The 21,890-nt window shown below is 52.5% G+C and overlaps 6 protein-coding genes across 6 annotated transcripts; 2 read left to right on the top strand and 4 right to left on the bottom strand.

Annotated features, from left to right (window-relative positions):
* Positions 1-1,282: 1,282 nt before the first annotated feature.
* K489DRAFT_322458 (ARM repeat-containing protein) lies at positions 1,283-4,300 on the bottom strand (the record flags this gene model as incomplete). The annotated part of the gene is made up of 2 exons (XM_033601624.1): positions 1,283-2,140; positions 2,306-4,300. The coding sequence occupies 2 exons, from the start codon at positions 4,298-4,300 to the stop codon at positions 1,283-1,285; spliced, it is 2,853 nt and encodes a 950-aa protein (XP_033458202.1).
* On the bottom strand, positions 4,271-8,419 carry K489DRAFT_395589 (uncharacterized protein). The gene is made up of 2 exons (XM_033606846.1): positions 4,747-8,419; positions 4,271-4,690 (listed from the first exon to the last, which is right to left on the bottom strand). The coding sequence occupies exons 1-2, from the start codon at positions 8,162-8,164 to the stop codon at positions 4,665-4,667; spliced, it is 3,444 nt and encodes a 1,147-aa protein (XP_033458201.1). The 5' UTR covers positions 8,165-8,419; the 3' UTR covers positions 4,271-4,664.
* Positions 8,420-8,636: 217 nt separating this feature from the next.
* Positions 8,637-10,542, bottom strand: K489DRAFT_382202 (MFS general substrate transporter). The gene is made up of 2 exons (XM_033605317.1): positions 10,515-10,542; positions 8,637-10,437 (listed from the first exon to the last, which is right to left on the bottom strand). The coding sequence occupies exon 2, from the start codon at positions 10,302-10,304 to the stop codon at positions 8,781-8,783; it is 1,524 nt and encodes a 507-aa protein (XP_033458200.1). The 5' UTR covers positions 10,305-10,437; positions 10,515-10,542; the 3' UTR covers positions 8,637-8,780.
* A 1,265-nt stretch (positions 10,543-11,807) lies between these two features.
* K489DRAFT_433034 (uncharacterized protein) lies at positions 11,808-13,189 on the top strand. Its single transcript, XM_033608502.1, has 4 exons — positions 11,808-12,159; positions 12,243-12,331; positions 12,402-12,525; positions 12,592-13,189. Exons 1-4 carry the CDS (start codon positions 11,961-11,963, stop codon positions 12,711-12,713), a joined length of 534 nt encoding a protein of 177 aa, XP_033458199.1. The 5' UTR covers positions 11,808-11,960; the 3' UTR covers positions 12,714-13,189.
* On the bottom strand, positions 12,832-16,503 carry K489DRAFT_267648 (uncharacterized protein). Its single transcript, XM_033600089.1, has one exon. It carries the CDS (start codon positions 16,059-16,061, stop codon positions 13,131-13,133), a length of 2,931 nt encoding a protein of 976 aa, XP_033458198.1. The 5' UTR covers positions 16,062-16,503; the 3' UTR covers positions 12,832-13,130.
* Positions 16,504-18,762: 2,259 nt separating this feature from the next.
* On the top strand, positions 18,763-21,221 carry K489DRAFT_323106 (uncharacterized protein; the record flags this gene model as incomplete). Its single annotated transcript, XM_033601674.1, has 2 exons — positions 18,763-21,072; positions 21,135-21,221. 2 exons carry the CDS (start codon positions 18,763-18,765, stop codon positions 21,219-21,221), a joined length of 2,397 nt encoding a protein of 798 aa, XP_033458197.1.
* Between the last annotated feature and the right edge of the window lie 669 nt (positions 21,222-21,890).

The raw sequence follows: 21,890 nt of genomic DNA, 5'->3' as shown, positions 1-21,890 counted from the left end.
CATTCACGTTGAGGAGCAGGACCGATAATCTCGGCATGTGTCGTGAGGCTAATGATCAGAGAATGCCGAGTGTTCATCAGAATCAAAGTTCACCCAATCGTACCGGCCGTGGCATAGCGTTTGATTGTTGTTGTTTTCCTTGTGTGTCCAACACATGTGATCACAATCTGTATATCTACATCATGTAACCCGCTCCTCGCCTCTCGGTCAGATTCGTGACGGGATCGTAAGCCTATCCATTTCTACGGCCCATTTCATACTCGCCTGATCTTCTCCGCCTACCATTCGAATGCGCTGTGTACGTGTTCACGTATCCCATCAATCGAAGGCGTCCTCTCTCCTTCCTTGCTATGTCCGAGCCATGGGCTGCAACCACGACTGCAGACGACTACATCGAATCCAGTGCGCCCCGGAGAAGAGTTGGCTTCCTCGACCTCCCTGCCGAATTACGAGTCAGGATCTATGAAGACATCCTCGACGATCTTCTTCGAGTATCACGGACGTTTCGTGGCTCACGTATCGCCATGATGCGCGCACAATCTGCGCTGCCGTATGCCTGTCGACAAATACGAATGGAGGTCAACTATCATTTCCGTTTACGCTACCTCGGGCTGAAGCTCTAGGGCTTGGAATTCACTTGCATGAGTGATGGAAAGGGCACGTTATCGTTTGCCTTTGTTTGATCGCTGCGCAACCCCCGGCTCATACCGAGCAGAACCACACACGCGCCCAATTCGCGTGCACGATCGGGAAACCAATCCGGCAATGTTCCGCGGGCCGAGAACGAGGCAATCTAGGATTTCGTTCCCTCAGAAATAAGGGCGGGCAGTTGTTGTCTTACAGAGGACAAGGGTTTTTGCTTGCTGCAGCTCAGTGTCTTTCCAACCTCGGCGGGAGGCACATCACAGCTGCCCATTTCCGCTCTGGCGATTATCGACAGGAGTGGGAAATTACGCTTGCGTTCTGAGCATGATCAGCTCACCTGTGGAGTCATCCTGAGCAGCACCGCATCATGCTCAAGCTTGAGCGTTTAACGGTGGCCTCTCACGCGTAAAAGGATTGGCTCTTAGCATGGACGAGATCGGCGAAGGTTTATGATTGAAGCGGCCACAATACATCAGACGACATCGTAATGATGGTCCTCGTTCTACTGCACTGGCTGGAGGGACGGTGAAAGAAGTTCACTCTACTATCATTGACTCTGCTAACATGAGAGCGACATACGCAGAGCGTGATAGCGAAGATATAGAGAAAGGATAAAGTCTGCCAGAGTTGACCTCAATCACTCGTCGTCGTCCTTGCCTTCGTCCAGAGCAAGCCAAGCACTACGACACCGCACTGCTTCGCCTCGAACACTTCTTACCGCATCGTCCAGACATTCGAGAAGCTGCTTCACGACAGGTCGGCGGTATGGAAGGACGGATTCCGGCTTCAACTGCTTTGGTACCAGGATGAGACATTGTAGCGCCTTAGCGCGGTTTCCAAACTTGTGCGCAGGCACCGACGTCGCATTCAGTAGGCGCGTAATGAGCGATGCCGTGTGTTGAGCTACGACGGCAGGGTCGTGCATCAAGATGGATTCGATAATCTTCAACGTGTCCAATTCGACGTCTTGGTCCTCGGGATCATCCAGATCAAGACTTTGCAACAATGGCGATACGAGGGAGCTAAGGGAGCTCTCAATGATGGAGTATGGTAAGCCGCGGAGGAGGCCAGAGAGCGCAATGAGATACTTCGGCTTTTCCGAGCTGCTCGCTGAGCGTATGGCTTCGATCAATTGCGGTGTTGTTTGATTGAATAATCGCTGTTTGTATAATCCCGAAACAACGCAATGATTTTCTCTCGTGAGAATATCGTCCGACGCTAGCAAGCCGGCGAATCGTCGCGCGTAGTCTTTTTGCTCGGTGGGAAGATGTTCCATCAATGAGTTCACGTATTTTGTGGAAAGTGCTCCCGATCTTCCCTGTACCAGTAGAGCCTTGACGACAGCGAATGCGAGGCCTGTGGCATGGCTACTTTGCGATTTCGATAATAATGTTGGAACGTCCAGGTCGGAGTCTTTGAGGGACTGCTCGATCACGGATGGCTCCAGAAATTTGTTGATCAGTAGGGCTACGTGCCTGTAGATTACACTGTCAGTCTTGAGAGCTTTCGGATTGCTCAATAGATAGTGTGCATGAGCCTTCAGTGATGAAATAATGTTCGCTGGCTCGGCGACTTCGGGCTTGATCGATGCGTAGAAGTACAGTGAAAACGGCGCAAGACGTAGAAGCTTTTCGTCAGCAAGAGCATCGTTCTCTGAGACTGGCGAAATCCACAGGAAGTTTCTGTGATAGACGGTGCTTTGGAAATGCAAGTTCTGTGGTCGCAGAACAATGTTGGTGAGACGACCAAGAACCTCTGTCATTACAGCATCGCTCTCCGAAGGAAGAGCATTTTGGAGCTGTGCGATCAGTGGCTCAACATATTCAGTAAAGTACGTATCCCGAACGACCCCATTCTCTTGTGCAGGAGATCCAAATGTGAAAATGTACAGCATGGCCAACATTAAGTCTCTCTGGTACCTTCTCGGTGCATTTTGGTAGCGAGCGGCATTGAGCTTATTCTTGATACGAAGCGCCACAGTGTCGAACACTTGTTGCTCCGCACTCAGGTGTGCAAATGCTTCGAGAACCGGGGCATGCGATCCGTGGTCGCGTGGGATGTCAGGCAGTTCTACCATGAAAGCTGGAATGGCCTTGTTTCGTACAATCTCAGGTACGTATGCGGCGAGTTTGGTCAAGTTGTCGACTGCTTCAGTAGTTATGTCGCCATGTCCATCAACGCGTTCCAGTAGAATGAGATTCGTGATCGTGCCAACGGCGCGGTCGATATCTTTTTCATGTAAGACGGCGGGGATGCATGTCAACTGCGTCAATATCTTCAATGCGGTCAACCTGAAAGATACCTCTATCTTAGGTGCTTTTGCCAGGGCTTGAATGGCCGCTTCCAGAGCATCGCCGGATGTTGCTCGGAGTGGAGCGGAGTCGAACGTGACGTCCAGCCTTTGCATATCTTGGAAAGCCCCTAAGATCTCGCCATACACTTCGAGGAGTCCTCTCCGTTTCGTTATCGAGTTTGAACCTTGGTAGAGACCGAACAATGCAGGGAGAACTCCTTTCGTGATTTTGTCCGCCACCAGGGGACTAGCCTTGGTGACTGTATACAAGATTCGACCAGCTGCAGCTGACTGCTTCGTGGGAGCATCTTCTAGGTGTTCGTTGCATTCCTTGATTATTGGCCTGAGATAGGCGTTCAGTGGACCTTCGGACTGCGCGACCTTGACAGCGATCGCCGCCAGGGCCTTGAGAGCTTCTTCGGCGATGTCCTCCTCCTGGACGTTGAGCACCTCGAATTTCAAAGCATCCCACAAGGTCACAGAGTACAGGTTGATCGTATTTACTCCATAAGTGAGTGCGCATGCCTGTATCGCTTGAACAGAATCTCGTTTTGTGTTCATCGACGATGAGTCAAGCTTGTCCAACAACGCTGGAAACGCATGAGGGGCGAACTCGGAGTTGGCTGCAATGCAGTCACGGAGTCGATCTTTCAGATCTTGCGCAGTGATGCCATATGGGTCATCCGGTGGAGGCTTGAAAGTTATCGGGAAGTAGTTGAATACAGCCTCAAACAAGTCTTGCGCATGGGCTTGCACGTCCCATTCAACCATGGGCACTTGCAAAAGAGAGAAGATCATCATCAAGTTGCGAGGATCCTTTTCACCTTCGAAGTATGTGATGAACAAAGACAGAAAGGTAGGGTCGGACTCATGTAGAGCCTTTAGTGGCGTTCGGTATTTCGCCAACAACATGTCCATGAGCTGCACGATCGGGAAGCGTTCTGTCTGCAGTCTGAATTGCTGGAGTGGATGGGTGTGGCTCATGAATGTCTTGGTGACTTTCTGCGATAGTTCCGTGTCCCATTTCCCTCGCGCCTCCAAGGCGATCAAAGCCCGGGCACAAGCACCAATGCCTTCACTGTCACTTTCGACTCTGCTGAGAACGAAATCACATAGTAGCCGTCTTTCTTGCCCAGAAAGCGTCTTGGGCGAGATCTGCTCCAGTACCTCAGCGAGATAGGTAAGCGTCTTCGCTCGAATGCTTCCATCGTTCTTATCATTGATGTGGTCTTCCAAACTGGTGATCAGGTCGATCAATTTGACTTCCTTGGCCTCGAGTTTAGCGGCACTTCTCGCTGCTACATTTCGGGCCTCTGCCTTGTTCTTGTCAACTTCGAGGAGATATATTTGTATGTCCGACATGTTCTCAATGCTGCCAACCTCTATAATGTAGCATTGATAGAGAAATGATCATTTACTGTAAGAATTTATCCCCACCAGTATTATGCTTGAAGCCACATGAAATCCAGTGCACGTCATTCGCTTCTCAAACGCGAGACAAAAAGGATCTACCCGCAATATGCGCCCCACTTCGGGTGAGAAATAACATGCACCATGGCCAGGACACTTTCTATCAGTTGTCCTGCAAAGGCTAGACTATCAACGAACCAGTCATAATATATGATGAACTTGCATAGGTGGGTATTGAACATGAGGAAAAACCTTTCTAAAGAACCAAATGTACACTCCATGCAAGGCTAGAAGGAAAGATCGTCCTGTATTGCTCTCAGAAACCAAATGGATTTTGTGGTGCTGCGCACACATGTTAGCTGATACAGATCGTTCGTGAAATGATTGAGTAAACTTACTCGCTTTAGAAAGATTGGCTCTACCGGTCGGCTGTGCCACCAATGGCTTGGCTCCAGGCTGTACTCCGAATCTGACCGGCGGCGCTGGGCCGGTTCGCTGCGGGACGAGAGGCATAGCAGGTGCTTGCAAACCCAAGGGCTGCGAGGGTCCAAAAACACCGCCCGTCTGTTGAGGTGGAAGCTGCGGTACTGCTTGCAATGGTTGTACGTTGTAGCCAGTAACACCAGTAGGCTGCGACATATTGAATGACGGTTGGAAACCTGTTGGCTGAGGCACAAAAGAGGTAGGCAGGCCCGAGGCCGCAGGCGTGAAGGGCTGTCGCGGGGGGTCCACAAATGGTGATGGCTGCTGCTGTCCGTTCGTGAGTCCTTGTTGGTAAGTAGGCTGCTGAGGTATACCATATTGCTGCGCTTGCTGTTGTCCAAATTGAGATTGGGGCTGGAACGCGGTCGGTTGTGGCTGCAAGGGCGGATAATTCTGTTGCATCATTTGAACGGGAGATTGTTGCGGGAGCATCGGAGGCTGCTGCATGCCCACCGGGGACAATTGCTGGGGAAAGCCTGTAGGTTGAGGCTGCTGATAGCCCGTAGGCTGCGGGGCTTGCCAACCGGTCATCTGTGGCTGCAAGGGCATGGTTCCAAAAGAGGATTGTGGTGGGTATCCTGGTGCAGATGCTGAGCGAGGAGGCGGTGGCATGTTCAAAGCCCCAGCAGCGACTTGCTGCATAGGGGGGATGGGTCGTTGTCGAGGTGCGGCGGTCTGCTGAGGTTGGATCATGGGCTGTTGGTACCCAGTCTGCATCGGCTGCTGTTGTGTTGCAGGTGCCAAAGCTGCAATCTTGTCGAAAATGGCTTGGTTCGCACCAGGAGCTGGCTGAGCTGCGATCGGCGGGCCAGCTGGAGTTTGTGCAGTGTTTGCTTGAACGGGAGCTGCTGGTGTTGGTTGCAATGGCGGTGCTGATATGGACAGGAGTGCTATGTCATCATTCACTTTAGGCTTTGATGGTTCCGGTGCTGGCGTCGGTGCTGGCGCTGGCTCCGACACGGGAGTTGCTGTCTGCGGAGATTTGGATGGCTTCACATCCCAGGCATTGTCGTCGAACCCGCCTGCTGATGCGCTGATCCCCGATGTAGTAGATGTCGTCTTAGCCCCTGCGGATGTGGCTGCGCCTCCGGGGGCTTGCTTGAACGCATTCCCGTCAACGACATCGTTGGTTTGAATGGCAGGAGCAGGTCTACCCTTTCTAGTGTTGTTCTTCAGGGCTCCCCCAGGACCTGAAAATAACCCCCCAGCGTCCTCAGCAGATCCACTGGCCGATGCACCATTTCTGCCACTAAACATGGTGTCGAGGTGTTTCAGAACTCGCAGGATGTCGCCCTCCTTGAGACCAAGTGTGCGCAATAGCTGAGCGTTCACGTCGGGCAAAATCTCAGGGCCCATCTGGTCTTTAGAGAAGGCGCCGGCGTATCTCTCACAGATTTGAGGATTGACACCGCACTGCAGGAAAAAGTCAAACCAGTCGTAATCGTTCTTTTCAATGCTTGCGCCAGCTGTTGCCCTTGACTTGTCTGAATCTTTCAATCGTAGAGTGCTTCGCCGCTTAATGTCCGAAAGTGGCTTATCCTCGTCGAGGCTCGCTCCGGTGGCACGTTCGACGTACTCGAGGTCCTCGACGGCCATTTTGGCTACGGGCACGGCGATTTTGACACCATTCATCTTGTGGAGATGGATTTTCCCTTCGCGCAGCCCGATGAATTCAGCATCCACCTTGAAGGTGCCGCTGCGATCAGTCCATGTCCTGACTTTGGCCTCGTTCGGTTTACTCTTGGGCGCATCTTTGGTGCTTCGTTTCTCAGAGCCGCGTGCTGAAGTGCGTCGTGTATCGGAGGCCAGGCTGCTGCCTCGTTCAGGCAAAGAAACTCCGGGACCCACTTCGTCAGCCTTGCTCCTACGAGCAGCTTCCTTCGTGAGGCGTTGTTCTTCAAGGCGGTTCTGTTCTACAGTACTCCGTGCTGTGTCTAGGCCCTCGATGGTTTCTGATCCTCCGGGGACATAGCCAGTGACCTCGACGTAGGAAGATGGCACAACACCTTCCTTGCCGTTTTTGAGCCGACGTACTTTCCACCAGTCTTCGCTTGAGGCGTCGTCCAGCACAATGACTTCGTCGTCCACGGCAACGGTGACCTCGTCGTCGCCCTGGGCCATAAATTCATACAACATCTTTCCTTTCTTCTTACCAGCAGCGCCAGTTCCTGCGCTAGCGGCCAGAACCTCTTTCAAACCCTCCTGCCTTACTGCGCCAGCAAGCTCGCCCAGTGCAGCCACAATCTCCTGAGCAGTATCCTTTGCACCAGCATGGAAATCAACACTTTTACTCGGCTTAACCAACTCAACGAAGACATGTTTGCCTTCAATGCTGTAATGTGTAAGCTTCTCTGCAGTCCACTCCTTTCCTGGTCCATCCTTGCTCTTTTCGGGGCTGATCGAAATGAGCCCTCTGGCGATGTTGATCCCCAGGGTCATGGGCATCTTTTTGTTTTTCCCCATGTGCGAGATCATCTCGTGGATATTGTAGAGATGGTAGCCACCGGTTGAAGTTTGAACGTGATTCTCATCGTAGTGAGTGTGCGTGGCTCGGTTGAAAGGCGGAGAGGGTAAGACGCCGGGCGATTCTGCAGGTCTTGGGGACGTCAGGTGCACTGGAGCAGCTGCGATTGGTGAGGCCTGGGAAATGGGTCGCGTCGGGAGCGATGGCAAAGGGGCCTCCTCGTCACTGCCAGTGGGTGTCTCTTGTCGCCGGCTGGGCATCGGGGGTGATGCAAGCTCACGTGGAGCCCCACCCGTTCGTTGCGCAATAATTCCAGCAAGTTGCGTTGCAGGGGTTTCTTCCGCTTGATATTCCGAAGTAGCATGCGCGCTACCTGGTCCTGGATAGTCTGCCGCGCCTGGTATTGGCTCGTCGGCAGCCTGAGGTCTCGCAGGCATTGGTGGTGGTGCAGGTGACAGTTCGCGTCTGATCGGCGTCGCCGTCGGGACGGCATTCTTCTCGATGTATATTGCAGGTGCGAAGCCGTACTCTCCGTGACTACCGACGAGGGTCCAGTCTGGATCCGAGTCGTCGTAAACGTCTAATCCTGCCTCCTCTTTGAAGCTCAACTCCTCATCGGTCTGCTTGGTGTAGTCGTATAGAGCTTTTGCCCGGTGAAGGGGCTTTGCCTCCTCCACGTAATTATTTGGCACAAGTCCTTCCGGCTCATCTTCATCATCGTCTGCTGCCTTCTTTTTGCACTTCCACCAAGCATCTTCGGTGCTCTTTTCTAGCACAAAGAGGAGGTCGCCCTCCTTAATGTCCAGCTCTTCATCACTTTGTGCCTGGTAGTCGTAGATAGCGCGACAAATCGCAAGGAACACCATCATCGAAGCTGTGCAAATAGGTCGTGGAGAGCTCAATATGACCAAACACAACGAAGTGTTTGGTGGACAGTCGACTCCAGGGACCGCACGAGGACAATAGTCGTTGCCGCCTGAGGTATGTTCAATAGGGCGACGGCGGATGTGAGCACTGCAGCGTGAGCTCAAGCTAAGAACAACGTAAATTCACGATCAACTTTTAGAAGAACATTGAGCCAAACTTTCTGGATTTTCGAACGGAACCTTGGAAGCGCATGATCGGTCGTCAATGCGATGCATCTGGACTGTCGACAGCCCGTGAACGGGGCTGGGTCTTGGTGCCGGTTAATCTTCGGGCGGTCACTCCGGAAAGTGGGAGGATGACGACGACCCGTGGATAGGACGACAACGATTTTAGGGTTACTTTTCAAGTGTTTCCAGGTTGTGATGGTCAATCGCAGGATGAGCTCAGAGATGATCAAACGGCACCCGTCATGACAGGGAAAGGAACGACTATGGTGCAGAACTCCTCTAACAGCGGCTACCTCTCCTCTATACACGTCCAGCGCTGCTGGGGTAATATCTCGTCAAGGTACGGGCACACCTAGGCACTGTCGTTGTTACAGGTCGTAGACTCATAAGGCTAGTAAGAATAACGAAATCCTGCAGTACCTTCCAGCAATCGACCCTTTTTCTGTTGCCGCTGATTTGCCAACCAAAAGTACAACGAAAATGCGGCGACAAAGCCGATGATAAGGATATGTGATCCAATAGAAATCCAGACCGCAGTAATGTAGCGCGGCGCCTCGTCCTGTCTGACAATGAAAGAGCCCGCAATACCGCCCGCGCCGTTGAGGGCTGACACGGCTGCGGCAGTGAATACACGCTTCCATTGCCCTGTGATGTTTGTCTGGTAGTAGGCAGTGATGGCTGCCCAATTTGAGATGTAAGCACCGGTCGCCAGGAAGGTGCCAATGTAACGTGCTGTGACCTGTTGCGTGAATCCAAGCATGCAGAAGCCGACGATGAGACATATGCTGTTGAAAATGATGACCAGTCCTCGCTGGCGGAGTCGATCGCCGACCAGAGAAGAGATGATGACAGGGATGACAGCATAATAATATGGCGGAGCAGACAGCAGGATTGCAGCGTTCTCACTGAAGCCCATACCGTTTTGTAGGATGATCGGCAAAAAATAGTTCAGACTTGTGGAGACAAGGTTGAGCAGGAAGAACATGCATGCGAAGCCGAGGATCTTAACGTCGCGAGCATGGCCGAGAACCTTTGCCCATGAGAAATCTTCGAGCAAGACATCGTTACGGTCGCGTTGGATCCGTGAGACAGCCAATTTTTGCTCGTCCTCTGTCAGAAAATATAGGCTCTTGTGGGCGTGCTCTGGAAAGTCGACGATCCAGAAATATGTGATACAACCGAGCACGATCGTAACGAGGCCTTGCACCAGATACATAAATCGCCAGCCTGCCAGGCCGCCTCTTCCATCGAGTTGATTGAGGCCGAAATTGACGATGTTGCCCGTGGCCAAAATGATCACCTGGCCAGATTGCAGGAATGCGTAGCGGGTCTGCTGCTCTTCGCGCAAATAGTATGTGGAAATAAGATAGGAGAGGCCAGGATAGATACCGCTCATGGCCATACCTAGCAGGACTCGCAGTGCGATCATCTCACGCCATGAGTGGATGAATGCCGTACACATAGTGATCAGCCCGAAGCTGCAAGTGATGAAGGAGAACCACATCCTTGGACCAAACGTGCGCACAGCAATGGTTGATGGTAACTGAAATGCGATACTTGCGATAGTGAAGATGAATATGCTTACGCTGTAACGGTTGCCAGATAAATCCAGGTCTTTCAGCATCGACGTCACGGCGGCCGAGCTGATGATACCAGAATCAAGGAGGTTCAACGAGCAGAGTAAGCCAGCGATGGTGCATAGCCGAAGATCGATCTTCAAGCGAAGGCGTTTTTCGATCGCATCGGGACTTTGTTTAGATGAAGAGAACACCGCCTCATCTTCACTCGCTGCGATTGCGCTGTTGCCGTTGCTGCTGCTGCTGCTGTTGTTGTTGCGATCGGAGCCATGTGCTGAGACCTCGACTTGCGGTGCATCGTCACTCCATCTTTTAGTAGACGAAGGACCTCGTCCCATTATGCGCGTTGTCGAGCACAATGCAGTGCCGTGAAAATCGGGCCTACGACGTCCGATCCTCGAGTCAAGAAATGCGGTCAAGGTGAAAGGGTTGGCAAGGTCAACATTCGGGTCGCCAGCTCATGAGGTCAAGCTGCAATTCAGAAAGTAGCGAATGAGTCTTCGTCAGTCTAGCCACAGCCCAGTGTTAAGGTTCAGCACATGAGATACTTTACGGCAAGGTGAGCGGGAACATCAGTGTCTGTCATTGAACGCTACAGGTCGATATTACATTTGTCACGGAAGACTTTGCGACGACAGGTGTACTATGTTCCCACCACTGCAAACAGCATTGAATGTTTTGTCGCTGAGGAGTATTGCGACATCGGGAGCCGGCCCTAGCGCGATATGTCCGAACAATGCTGGCTCGACTGAGCGAGTGAGAAAATGTTTCGAGTCGATCGCTTGGACTATCTTTTGATGAGCAACCAGCATCCGTAAATGGTACATGCAAATGTGAATGGAAGGGAGACAAATCTGACAGTTGCAGGTTTCGTGAACGACCTTGGACGCAAGAGTACCTAGGCATTGTTTGTTTAGTGGCAGTTTGGGCAGACATCTCGAGCAGACAGCAAGCCCTGTTTTCTTTATATAGCCGTGTTCATCATCATGAATCAACGTGATTAATACCCTGAATGGCATGTGAATACAAGCACATGTATCATAAATCCACGTCATGATACTCACACCCACACCTCTGGCAACGATGAGCCCAAAGGCTATAGTGGTGTGGTAAGTAGCGACTGCACTGGGCAATTTCGCAATCGCAGCAGCAGTCCTACCAAGGTGAGAATGTAACCTCAAGGGTGAAGCCTCCTCAGTCCTTCCTCGATCGTCAGCCCATTGAGACGTCACAGGCGGACAAGATCTACGGAAAATGCGGTTTTCTACCACAAGTGCTTACGGTACTTTGGCGGGCGTCCATCGTTTCTCCATCTCTCGCCAGTGCAACGTCTGTTGCTGCATGGGTACTCATCATTATTCTTAGCAACATAGGGCCGTTTTTTACTTTTTGGTTCGCCGCATGGTTTGCTGATCCGCCCAGACCAGCGATGATGAAGCTCGACAGCAATCGTCAAGCGCTTCTTTCCACGACACACTCACATCATCGCTTATAGCATGCGGATGTGGTCGCTAACCCTTCTAGCGGAGAGATTGTGATCCCACACGACGCTCCGTAGCCTCTGAATTTCCTTCCTTCCCGCCGTCGACGCCACGGTCACCTTGTAAAAGGACGCATTGTATCGCTTACACACCCCAAGCAAAGTATCATCCGGACGACATCCTGTCAGCTTTAGGATTATTACTCGATACTAGGTTGCACTGTAACGGATACCTAGGTGGGTATGAGAGAGGCTGAGTCATCGAACTAATCCTACGTTACGTCAATGTGCCATTGCGAGGGTCGTGCTGTGTCCTTCACTGTAGATGAGGTTGGCTTCGCTTCGTGAAGTCTTACATAAATATGCGTACCTTCTTCGCTAGTCACAATATGCCGTCCATCATTTTAACGACGAATCGCAAGTCAATCTAACGATCTTTCTTTCACATCACCCAAACAGCTTCAGCCAAGTCATATTGTCCTGTACCCAGTCTTGCAGACCGCCCTCAGTCATAATGAAATTCGTTTCTCTCCTCACGGCCGCCGGCATGATTGCCGCAGCACCAACCACTCCCGTATCCTATGTTGTCTCGGAGGATTTCAACCTCGCGGCCAGAGTCGGTGCCGCTGCTGAAACGAGCTTCCTTTTTGCTGCCTCCACCAACGGCACCGAAGACCAGCTAGTCTTGTACCGTCCTACCAAGGACTTCCTGGGTGGGTACCTGCGCAGATCGATCTGATTTCGGAACGCTTCGTGTCCCCGGTTCAGCAAATACTGACGGGCTGTTTCTCAATAGCTGTTGCATACACTAATTCGACCTCTGAGGGCACTGCCCTGAATGTCCGTTATGGTGGCGAGCAATGGGGCCTCTCCATCTCGAACTTTGTAAGTAGAGCATCCAGGCTTTCCTCAATGGCGCAACTCAGAACTGACGGTTCGTCTTCTCTTCCCCCAGGGCCAAGGTAGCAACCGCAAGACGATCGTCACCGCATCGAAAGACTACCAGGAATTCAAGTGGTTTGTCTCGGACAACGGCCAGATTACCCACAAGCTCATTCAAGGCTCGGAGCATTTCCTCGGTAAGCTTGTCTTGCTTCTTGACTCCATGCGGGATCCGGCCTTCGATTGCTAACGTCGTGAAACAGTGTGCTCGGACTTCGTCAACTACCTGTCCACAGTTGTCTTGTCTGATGGAACCCCGGCTCTCAACGGTAGTGACCCATACGGCTGCTCTTCTGTCCGCGTTTACAAACAAGCACTTCTATAGTCATGTGAGCACATATATGACCATGCTTGAATTCGATTCTTAGTCGAAGCGTGTTAGTGTAGCTTAATGAAAGGAGTGTCCAATGAGCAAGCCCCTGCCCCTTCGGGTTCTTCGAGATTCGTGGCCCAAACATACTTATGATGATCCAAACCATTTCTTGAGCGGTAATTTCGACAAGAATTTTGCATTATCTAAAACTTAACTTGTCGACAACACATTCCGCTCTCCAACCGGTCGACGAGGGACGTGAAAGGTAATTAGGAATTGTCCATGTCGTAGGCATGGGGGATGATGAACCACAAGGCTACTGAACTATCCAAGGGACTTGGTCAGCTTCATGCGGTAAGGTATCAGCTGAAGTTGAGTGAGGAGAATTGGCTAGAGATGCGAACTTGATGCGTCCTCCGTTGCTTGAAATCAGCCACGAGTATGGTTGTATCCATGGTGCATATACGGTGTAGTATCGTATCCTGATTGATATTGCATCCATATCTGTTCCGCAATTGCACCAGTGGCATGTGATGATCGTCCGATGTCGTGTGGGCGTGCTTGATGGCCATACAAGTGTGATATGTGTTGAACCTGTTGCTGTGGTGCTTGATTGATCGGAATGAGCTCGACAGACTGCCCATACTCGTCAATGTACGTGATGGGTCCTGGTCGTGGATGATCACGACCGCCGCTTGTAACATAGGCTGTGGGCGGGATTTGGATGAATCGGACGGCCTGTTCCTCAGACGTAGCATTGGGACGCCCTTGGTGCCCCCCATCTACATGTGGCTGCTGAGAACTTGGCACTGTATGAGGAGTATACCTGTGATGAAGGGATATAGGTAGAGCCATACCGGCGTGCTGCATAGAAGGGTCGGACGACCCTCTGAAAAGAGAGGATCGAAGAGCCTCAACTGCGTCCAAATATGATGGGCTAGCGGTGCTTGTTGGGGCGGGTGCGTCGTGATAGTGGTGTACCGGCATCACGTGTGTGGCAGGCGATGCATGATGTTGCGAGTTTCTTGATACGTGGGCGTTGCGCCCATCATCATGCAGATTTTGCGGGGCAAGAGCCAAGTGTTGAGCTGTTCTGCCCGACGAATTCAATGATGTCTTCTCATTCAATGCTGCTAAAATTGCTGCAATGTCGAGTGAAGCATTCGCGGCAGGGAACTGAGGTGCGCGGGCTACTCCATGGTCCGGCGGGTCGCGCGTGTTGCATCCTACCGAGGGACTCCGGGTGAAAATTTCACCTTCGGGTTCTCTCAAAGGTATTTGTCCCTGGGGAAGTCCTTCTGGTACCATGATCGATTCTTTGTTCCGTGCGAAATCGGTATCGAAGCGACTTGGATCACTTTCTTGAGGTTCAGATCGATCAGTCACGAGAGTCCGCGAAGCAAGATCGTCGTGTACTTTCTTGGATGATTGAGTTGGCTCGCTGGGCCGAGTCTTCTTTCTTTTTGATGGGGCCTTGGTTCTCCCAGACAACCGATCGAGGACTCCGCTGGGCTTCATCAGATCAGAGGATATTTTCAGATTAAATCCACCAATACGAGGGGTAATGGATGAATTCGGAGGATTGGGCCTATCCAGAGCACCAATGATCAGAGCGTGTTTCATCGCATCCATACCAGGAGCTCCACGCAACTCATCGATGTCTTCTGCAGAGGGCGTTTCGATTGTAGCGGCGACCCAGTTTGATGATGCGGCACTCGAGTGTGCTTGCGCAAAATGCTCCAGCAAAGAAGATAGTTTCCGTAATTTGACCGTCCGAATGCGGGCGTAATAAGAACTCGTATCGCCTGGTGCTGGATTGGCGGCAGCGACGCAGACTTTACAAGCTAGGCCTTTCGTCATTTTCAGAGATCGTAGCTGTTCGTGTGATGACAGCACTTGGGTGACCAGGTTTAGAGCCGGGTTGTGCCCGTATTGATCGTGGAAGCTCTTGGCTGCATGATAGAAGACTGTGCGCACAAGTACACACTCTAGGTCGGTCTCAATGCCTTTTATTGTTGACCACATGGTGTGCAGATCGTTGGCCAACTTGACTTTCGAAGCAGGATCATCAAGTGGCAGCGCGGGCGAATCAATCATGGTGGTGCGTGAAGCTGCACCGAGACCAGCGGCGCCAATTTTTGGCACGATTTCTTGATGGTTCTGATCAAGAACATCGGTCTCGCCTCGATGCAGTTGCCTCACGTATTGGATAGGATCAAATTGAACAGGGGCCCAGTCAGATCGTCCGCCGGACTCACCAGACAGCAAATAGCGTGCTTGTGTGCAAATCATTGACCCGACCTCTCTCTTATCGGATTTGACTCGCGATTCTGGCCTGAGTTTGAAAGGCGGTTCCTCCGGCCATTTGGCGGTCGGCCAGTGAACAACGATGTTCCCTCGACTAAATGAACTAGTATGCTTGGCGCCGAAATGTTGCATGAGGCTTTCAAATGCGAACCATTTCGTCACTTCAGCTTCAGAACACGATGCACACAGGAAATGTTCTCGACGGTGCTGATCGGCCAAAGGCCGCACCTTTGTGTCGTACACCCATTTCATGTTATCAAGCGTCAAGGACCGTTCCCCTTCAACATCTTCGTCGTGTTGAGACTGGGTGTGATCGCCGGCGCCACTTTGGAGATCGAAGGTCTCCTGCTCGTGAGCGAATGATCGCCAAACATGGTGCAACGCATTTGCAGCAAAAATCGGGGTGGTATCCCAAGTCAAAGCCCTCCCACCGTGCCACTGCCCATTGATATATTCGTCAGCAGATTGGCCGAGCCTCGCGCGTAGAGATTGTTGTTTGCGCTCGTGATCCCGAGCTTGATCTTTAGTGGATCCAGTTGGGAGAAGTGCTCTGCCGGGAAGGCATCTGCTTATTTGCAGCGCTGCGACATCCTGTGCACGCATTCGCTCGATTGATTCTGCAGACTCTCTTTGGGCTAGTAATCGCGGCTCCAGTAAAGCCCATGCAAGATCAGTCAAAGGTGCTGCTATTTGCATGGCTGCTTGGTATGCTTCCATATGCCGCAAGACATTCGCGGTGATTGGTGGATCTAGCTCTGCGCAACGATGTTCAATCTCCGCTCTTCGAGATTTTCGTAGGGCCTCCACCTCTCCTGGTGTACGGTGAGGTTTAATGTGTGCCAATTGTTGCGCCGATGGCAACTGTGCGCTGGCTGACGAAGGGAGGGCGAACACTGGACGCGGTAGGGGATGCACGGCTGCAGCAAAAGCGTTAGTTAACACAGACATGTACTTTTGCAATGCCGTGTGGAATCGTTCCGGACGGCGGCTTTTCGTTGAGCCCACTGATTGAAACTCGAATCGGACAAGAGATGAAAGTGTGCGTCTCACCATTCACTGGGACCGACGATGGTTTGTTTACCATGTCGGTGGAATCGCTTGACTGCTCTGAAAGCCCTTGAAACGACTCCCGGCCGTGGTCTTGGAGCACGCGTGCTATACTGAAGGCTGCAACAGAGCGTCGCTCTGTGCGGGCCTGGTGCTCCCACCTTTCCCATCGGCTGGCATCTGCTAGAGCGTCCCTACCTTTCGTGGCGAGTCCTTTGCGCCACTCATCAACGGCACCTTCGCCGAAAAGTTTCACTTGGGTTTCTTCGTCTCTGACAGCTTCAAGGTCCGGTTTGTAGTAGATCTTCGCCACTCGCAGGTGATGGGGAATGTCACGTGGAAGTTGACGAACAGAGTCGGCCACGACGTTGAGATCGGACGTGCGATAAACATATGGCACTCCAGCTCGTAAAGGAGCAAGGCTACGATCGGTCAGAACCTCCACATCCTAAATTACATAACTTAGTACCCAGCAAGTTCTGACGCCCGACTGTAATATGACTTTACCTTGAGTGTTCTAGATTCAAGGCATTTCCCGCAACTGCGAATGCCAAATGACCAAATGACTCGACAGCCATCTGGGCCTGGACCAGTGTTAAATGGCGTTGTCGCCGGAGAAGCGACCGGCACTCTGTCACAAAATTGGCATCTGGAACCAGCCATGAGCCTCAACATCGCCAACTCAGACCACTGGGTGAGAGGTCGCGGCATGCGAGGATAAAAGACCTTTCGCGAATGAGTCCAGATGGCTTCGCTATCTATGGTGCAAACTTTTGAGCCTCTCTCGTTCGATACAGATGGCAGAGCGTTCGCAGTCGTTTGGGTCAGAAAGCGATGAAAGGACATGCAGACTCGCAAGCAACGACAGAGCATCGCGGGGGAGAGATAGAAGAAGACCTGTTGCCATATCTCGATCGGGAGGCGCTCTGTTGCACTACGAGCGAGCGGTCTCTGCCGTTTGGCTGCATTGCTGAGGATTTCATCATTCCCGCTGCGGCCTTGGTAAGGCTCGCCATGTTTACGTTTGAGTCCTTCCGAATTCTCGTGAGTCACCCGAGAATTCTGTGATTTTGACACATCATGTTGTTGCGGATAATTGTCACTTCCTCGTTGCACAGCCTCCTGGTATCTTTCGATCGAAGTTTCCATGGCTGAGAAGTTCAGAGGTGGAAGTATGACGGTTTGGACCGCGTCCTCTTCTGCATGGGTGGGACCAAGCGCCCTTCTGCTGTAGGTGGCTGGGTCTGTTCCGTCGGTATAGAGGTCGGAGAAAGAAGAGGAGGATGAAGGTGAATTCCCCGTAGGATCCCTACCGTTCGCCATAGCTCTGGGAACTGCCTACAAACCAACCAAAGGAAAGAAGGAGAGGAATAGAAAAGAGAATAATGCTGCACTTTCCGCACGCAACGTGGTACACTTACGACCATTCGAAATTCGTTCAGGAAGGAGTATTGCTCCAACTATACCGTAGCAGACGTTACGGCTGCCACAGTGTGGTTAAAAAAAGTCAGAGAATTGTTGCAATCTCCACCTGAACTTTTCCAAAAACAGAAACGCAATAGAGTGAAGGAGACCTGGGTCTGCTATCAAGAGAATGAGTGATGTGATCTGGATGCTGGTGATGACTTCCACCAGCAAAGTTGAATCGGAAAGTGCGTGGGTGAAGTGGCTATCCTGATCTTCGAGTCTGCAATGGTTGCGGCGTTATCCCATGATGGAGATTTTTTCCAAAATGATTATGAGATGGAGGATAGATGCCTAGGTAGGTAGAGTTGGATAGGAACACACGTAGAGCAGAGTTGCGGCAAAAGTCCCCAATGATGATAAAACGTTAATAAAACAGGGCAAGGCCAGCCTGGAGGATACCTGCAACAGGGAACAAGTGCAATCTGTGAGGCGCCTTCCCAGCTCACAAAGCCATGGGATCTATGTCTCAGGGTTCAATGCGCGAATTGTACCATCCCTTGCCAACCACAATGGCACCCACACGTAGTCATCAAAACCACCTACGGTCCATCTGCTCCGTTAGTAGACGCACAAAGCACTTGAATGATCGAATAAATCCATGTATTTCAAGGTTGGTAGGCAACCACATAATACTTTGCTCCCACCGATTCGGAGGTCGAGACCTCAAGGTTGCCAGTGCACAGCCAGCAGTCGTAAGCAAGCAGGGGTGGAAATACGACGACTAGACGGCGCAGTCCAATGCTGTACGCCCGTGGCTTGTTGGTTCCAAGCAATTAGGTCAGGGAGGGAGGGTTTGATGTGGCCAGGCTCGGGGAGCTTCAGGCTGTCACAGTCCACGCAGTGACGTCGCTCGAGTGACGCTCTAGGGCTTTCCACAAGGCGGCGCGCATGTTGGCTGCTGGACGCAGCTTGGACGCTGGTTCGGGCAGTGGTTCATCACTATTTCACACGTCAAGCAGGCCGACTTGGAATCACTTCTTTCGCCTGAAAACACCAATCTACGTTCCTTGTGCCGATCTTGCAGCAGTAGTCCGTTGACGGAATCTCTGGGTCTCCAAGCAGGGTGCAATCGAATTCATTGTCCTTACTCGTACATACTATCTTGGACGCCTTGCTGCCCCGCCACGACCCAGGGGAGCAAGCTTTACAATCACCAACACGTACAAGCTCCCAATCACCCGTTTGACAGACGACCTTTGAAACCGTCTTCGATACACTTCGTGCATTCCTCGCTGCAGCGATGTCTTCCCTCAATCTATCCCAGAACGGGCCTTCGATCACCGCCAGCTATCAAAAGGTCGTCAACTCATCACCGTCAGGTCCGGCGTCTGCCTCATCCTCCTATGGTATTTGGGCACTCTACTCCGTCAAAGCCCCACTCGCCAATGCCTTTCAGGCCGATGCAGGGAAAGAGAGTGTGCTATCGGTACAGACAACAGGTGAAGGAGAGTTGGCGGATTTGATCGAGGAATTCTCCGATGGCCGAATCCAATTTGCCTTTGTGAAGGTCAAGGATCCCAACACTACACTACCCAAAAGCGCCCTCATTGCATGGTGTGGCGAAGGTGTACCAGAGCGAACAAAGGGATACTTCACTAGCCATCTCAATGCTGTCACGAAAGTGCTTCATGGATATCATGTACAAGTCACCGCTCGCTCAGATCGCGACCTGAGCCCAGAAGTGATTGTGCAAAAAGTGGCTGACGCCTCTGGTGCCAAATACAGCGGCGGTGGATCGGTTGTTTCAGCGCCGGCACCACCTCCTGTCGCTTCAAAGCCTGTACTGCCGACCAAGAGCTTCGGAGCGTCAGGAAGCTTCCAATCACTACCATCGAGATCTCGCGCCAACCCGGCAACATCTGGACCTACAGACGAAGATGGATGGGGAAATGACGCTCCGCCTGTCACACGCTCTCAATTGGAAAAAGTCGCGCCTGCTTACCAGCCAACAAAGGTCAACATGGCCCAACTTCAATCGCAACGGGAACCTTCCAAATACCAGCCACCAGCACGCCCAGAGACAAGCTCGGCCGACGTCGTAAGCCGTGGTTATCAGCCCATTGGCAAGGTCGACATTGCTGCTATTCGTCGACAGGCTCAGGGCTCCGGCACCGTGCAAGATGACCGGCCAACCGTTGTCAAGGGTGCCTACGAGCCAATTGGCAAGGTCGATATTGCGGAAATCCGTCGCAAAGCACAAGCAGCACCATCTCCGGCTCAAGCACCTCCACCTCAGCAGCCATCTGATGACCAAGAGGACCGACCACGATCCCTAGCCGACCGGTCTGCCGCCTTCACCCAAGCCGAGCGCATCACTGAATTGCCCAAGCCTAAGATTGCGAACAAATTCGGTTCCAGCGCTAGTAGCTTCGCTGGAACCAAAGCGCCTACCCCATTTGGAGCCCAGGCTGGCAGCTCATCCACCGTACCGCCCGTCGCCACTGCCAGCCGCACGTTTGCTGATGAAGGTGGAAAGACTCCAGCTCAAGTTTGGGCGGAGAAGAAAGCTCGCGAGCGTGGTCTTAGTGGCGCAGGTGACGCCGCACCATCAAGCCTCGAAGGTCCGACGCCTGCAATAAGCACTCAAGCAAGTGGTGGCTGGCAGAGCGGTTACGAGGGGAAGAAATGGGACGTTGGAATTCCCTCTCGACCCGGAGGTGGTGGTGTCGCAGAGCAGCGCACTGGAAAACAAGAAGAGGAACCCGTATCAAGCGACGTCGGCTCTGTTCGAGACCGGTTCAACGAGCCTCCGGCCCTCGACACCGCAAGCAAGCCAGTCGCAAGCGCCCGCGGCGTACCCATGCCTGGTCTGCCTCAAAGATCAGCCGTCCCCGAAGTCCCTGCTGTCCAACACCAAGACATTCCACCACCGCCCGCACGACCAATCCCTCAGGACGAAGAGGAGGAGGAGGAGGAGGTTGAGGATCCATACCCACAGGGTTCACCCACACGCATCGCCATGCCAGTGGCACGTAGCGCAGCGCCGCTTGAGCCCGAACCCGCACAGCATGCACCGTCGATCCCCACTTCTTTCCACGGCGCCGTCGATGACCGAGAGGAACTCGAGCCCGAGCCGAAGGTACAAGAACACGACATCTCACGAGCCGCCGCTCAAACCACCGCGGCAAGCACATTCGGCGCTGCTGAGGATGCGCGTGGGGCAGGAGCCGAAGGTGGCCGGACAGCTATCGCGCAGTACGATTACACGAAGGACGAAGCCAATGAGATTGATATGCAGGAGGGCGAGCGCATCACGGGTATTGAAATGGTCGACGACGACTGGTGGATGGGCGAGAACAGTAAAGGGGAGCGAGGGCTGTTCCCGAGCAATTATGTCGAGCTAGTCCCCGGAGATGACGAGGCAGGCGGTGCGGCAGAGGCTGCTCGTGCTGTCCCTGTACCTCCAGCGCCGCAGGCCGAAGCAGCTCCGCCGGCCGGTCAGCCTCAGCCATCGGGCGGTGGGTTGCCAACGGCGACAGCCGAATACGACTACGAGGCTACGGAGGATAATGAGATCAGTTTCCCCGAAGGAGCCAAGATCACCAATGTGGTAAGTCCTGCGCTTCCCGGCATCACCCACTCAACTGCCTTGTTTGCTGACGTGCTACTCAGGAATTCCCCGACGACGATTGGTGGTCAGGCTCATATGGAGGAAAGAGTGGCCTGTTCCCGGCCAACTATGTCAAGCTCAACGAATGAGCGTGTCGTGGGCTGCGGCGCGTATTGAGTATCTGTTGAGCTGCAATGGTTTGCAAAAAGTCTTTCTGGGCTGCGAATGAACATGATTTGTGTTGTAGATCATGTTTTCACATAGCGACGTCCGCTTACATGCGCACCTGTGCGGCTCGGTCAGTCACACACATACCTAGGTACACAAGTGGTTACACGGGTCATTGGTGAAGGATAACCAGCGTTTACATAGTAGCTAATCATTACCCCCTCGGCGACGAAACAGTCCATGTGAGCGAAATTCCGCTGGACGAGTGAATCGTGATCCACGGATGAAGGTGGAATGCGATCAACCCACAGGGTTGCCTAGCGCGTTAGCGTGAGAAGTGCGATGAGTCAGGAACGCGGGTCTCTTGGAGACGTTCGCGGATTTCGGGAAGTGCAAGCAGCATTGACGAATGGTGCGCGGTTGCCTGTCTCGCGACGCGACTTTTCTTAAAGTGCGTGGTTCATCAGACCGATGGAGATTGAGGCGTAGAAAACCTCATGTCTAGGTCCAGACCGTGTAGGTGCATTGTGTTCGTACCTGGGCGTGCAGTCTCCCTATCAAATGAAGGTCCATTCGATCACTGTCGCGAAATTCCATTACAACTTCAGCCAATTCCCCTCGCATATCCTCCGTCATCTTCATCTCTCGTA

The sequence above is a fragment of the Dissoconium aciculare genome (assembly GCF_010015565.1).
Source record: "Dissoconium aciculare CBS 342.82 unplaced genomic scaffold K489scaffold_9, whole genome shotgun sequence".
In the NCBI taxonomy this organism is placed as follows: domain Eukaryota; kingdom Fungi; phylum Ascomycota; class Dothideomycetes; order Mycosphaerellales; family Dissoconiaceae; genus Dissoconium; species Dissoconium aciculare.
The sequence above is the reverse complement of the archived record's forward strand: the minus strand, read 5'-3'. Positions and strand labels throughout refer to the sequence as shown.

What these genes read in the sequence shown, in the direction of transcription:
- K489DRAFT_395589 (XM_033606846.1), bottom strand. Translation starts at nt 8,164, where the DNA reads ATGATGGTGTTCCTTGCGATTTGTCGCGCTATCTACGACTACCAGGCA. An exon ending in AGCCAATCTTTCTAAAGCGA is followed by an intron (nt 4,691 to 4,746) that starts GTAAGTTTACTC and finishes ATGTGTGCGCAG; the next exon opens with CACCACAAAATCCATTTGGT.
- K489DRAFT_382202 (XM_033605317.1), bottom strand. Translation starts at nt 10,304, where the DNA reads ATGGGACGAGGTCCTTCGTCTACTAAAAGATGGAGTGACGATGCACCG.
- K489DRAFT_433034 (XM_033608502.1), top strand. Translation starts at nt 11,961, where the DNA reads ATGAAATTCGTTTCTCTCCTCACGGCCGCCGGCATGATTGCCGCAGCA. An exon ending in GCCTCTCCATCTCGAACTTT is followed by an intron (nt 12,332 to 12,401) that starts GTAAGTAGAGCA and finishes CTCTTCCCCCAG; the next exon opens with GGCCAAGGTAGCAACCGCAA. An exon ending in AGGCTCGGAGCATTTCCTCG is followed by an intron (nt 12,526 to 12,591) that starts GTAAGCTTGTCT and finishes GTCGTGAAACAG; the next exon opens with TGTGCTCGGACTTCGTCAAC.
- K489DRAFT_267648 (XM_033600089.1), bottom strand. Translation starts at nt 16,061, where the DNA reads ATGGTGAGACGCACACTTTCATCTCTTGTCCGATTCGAGTTTCAATCA.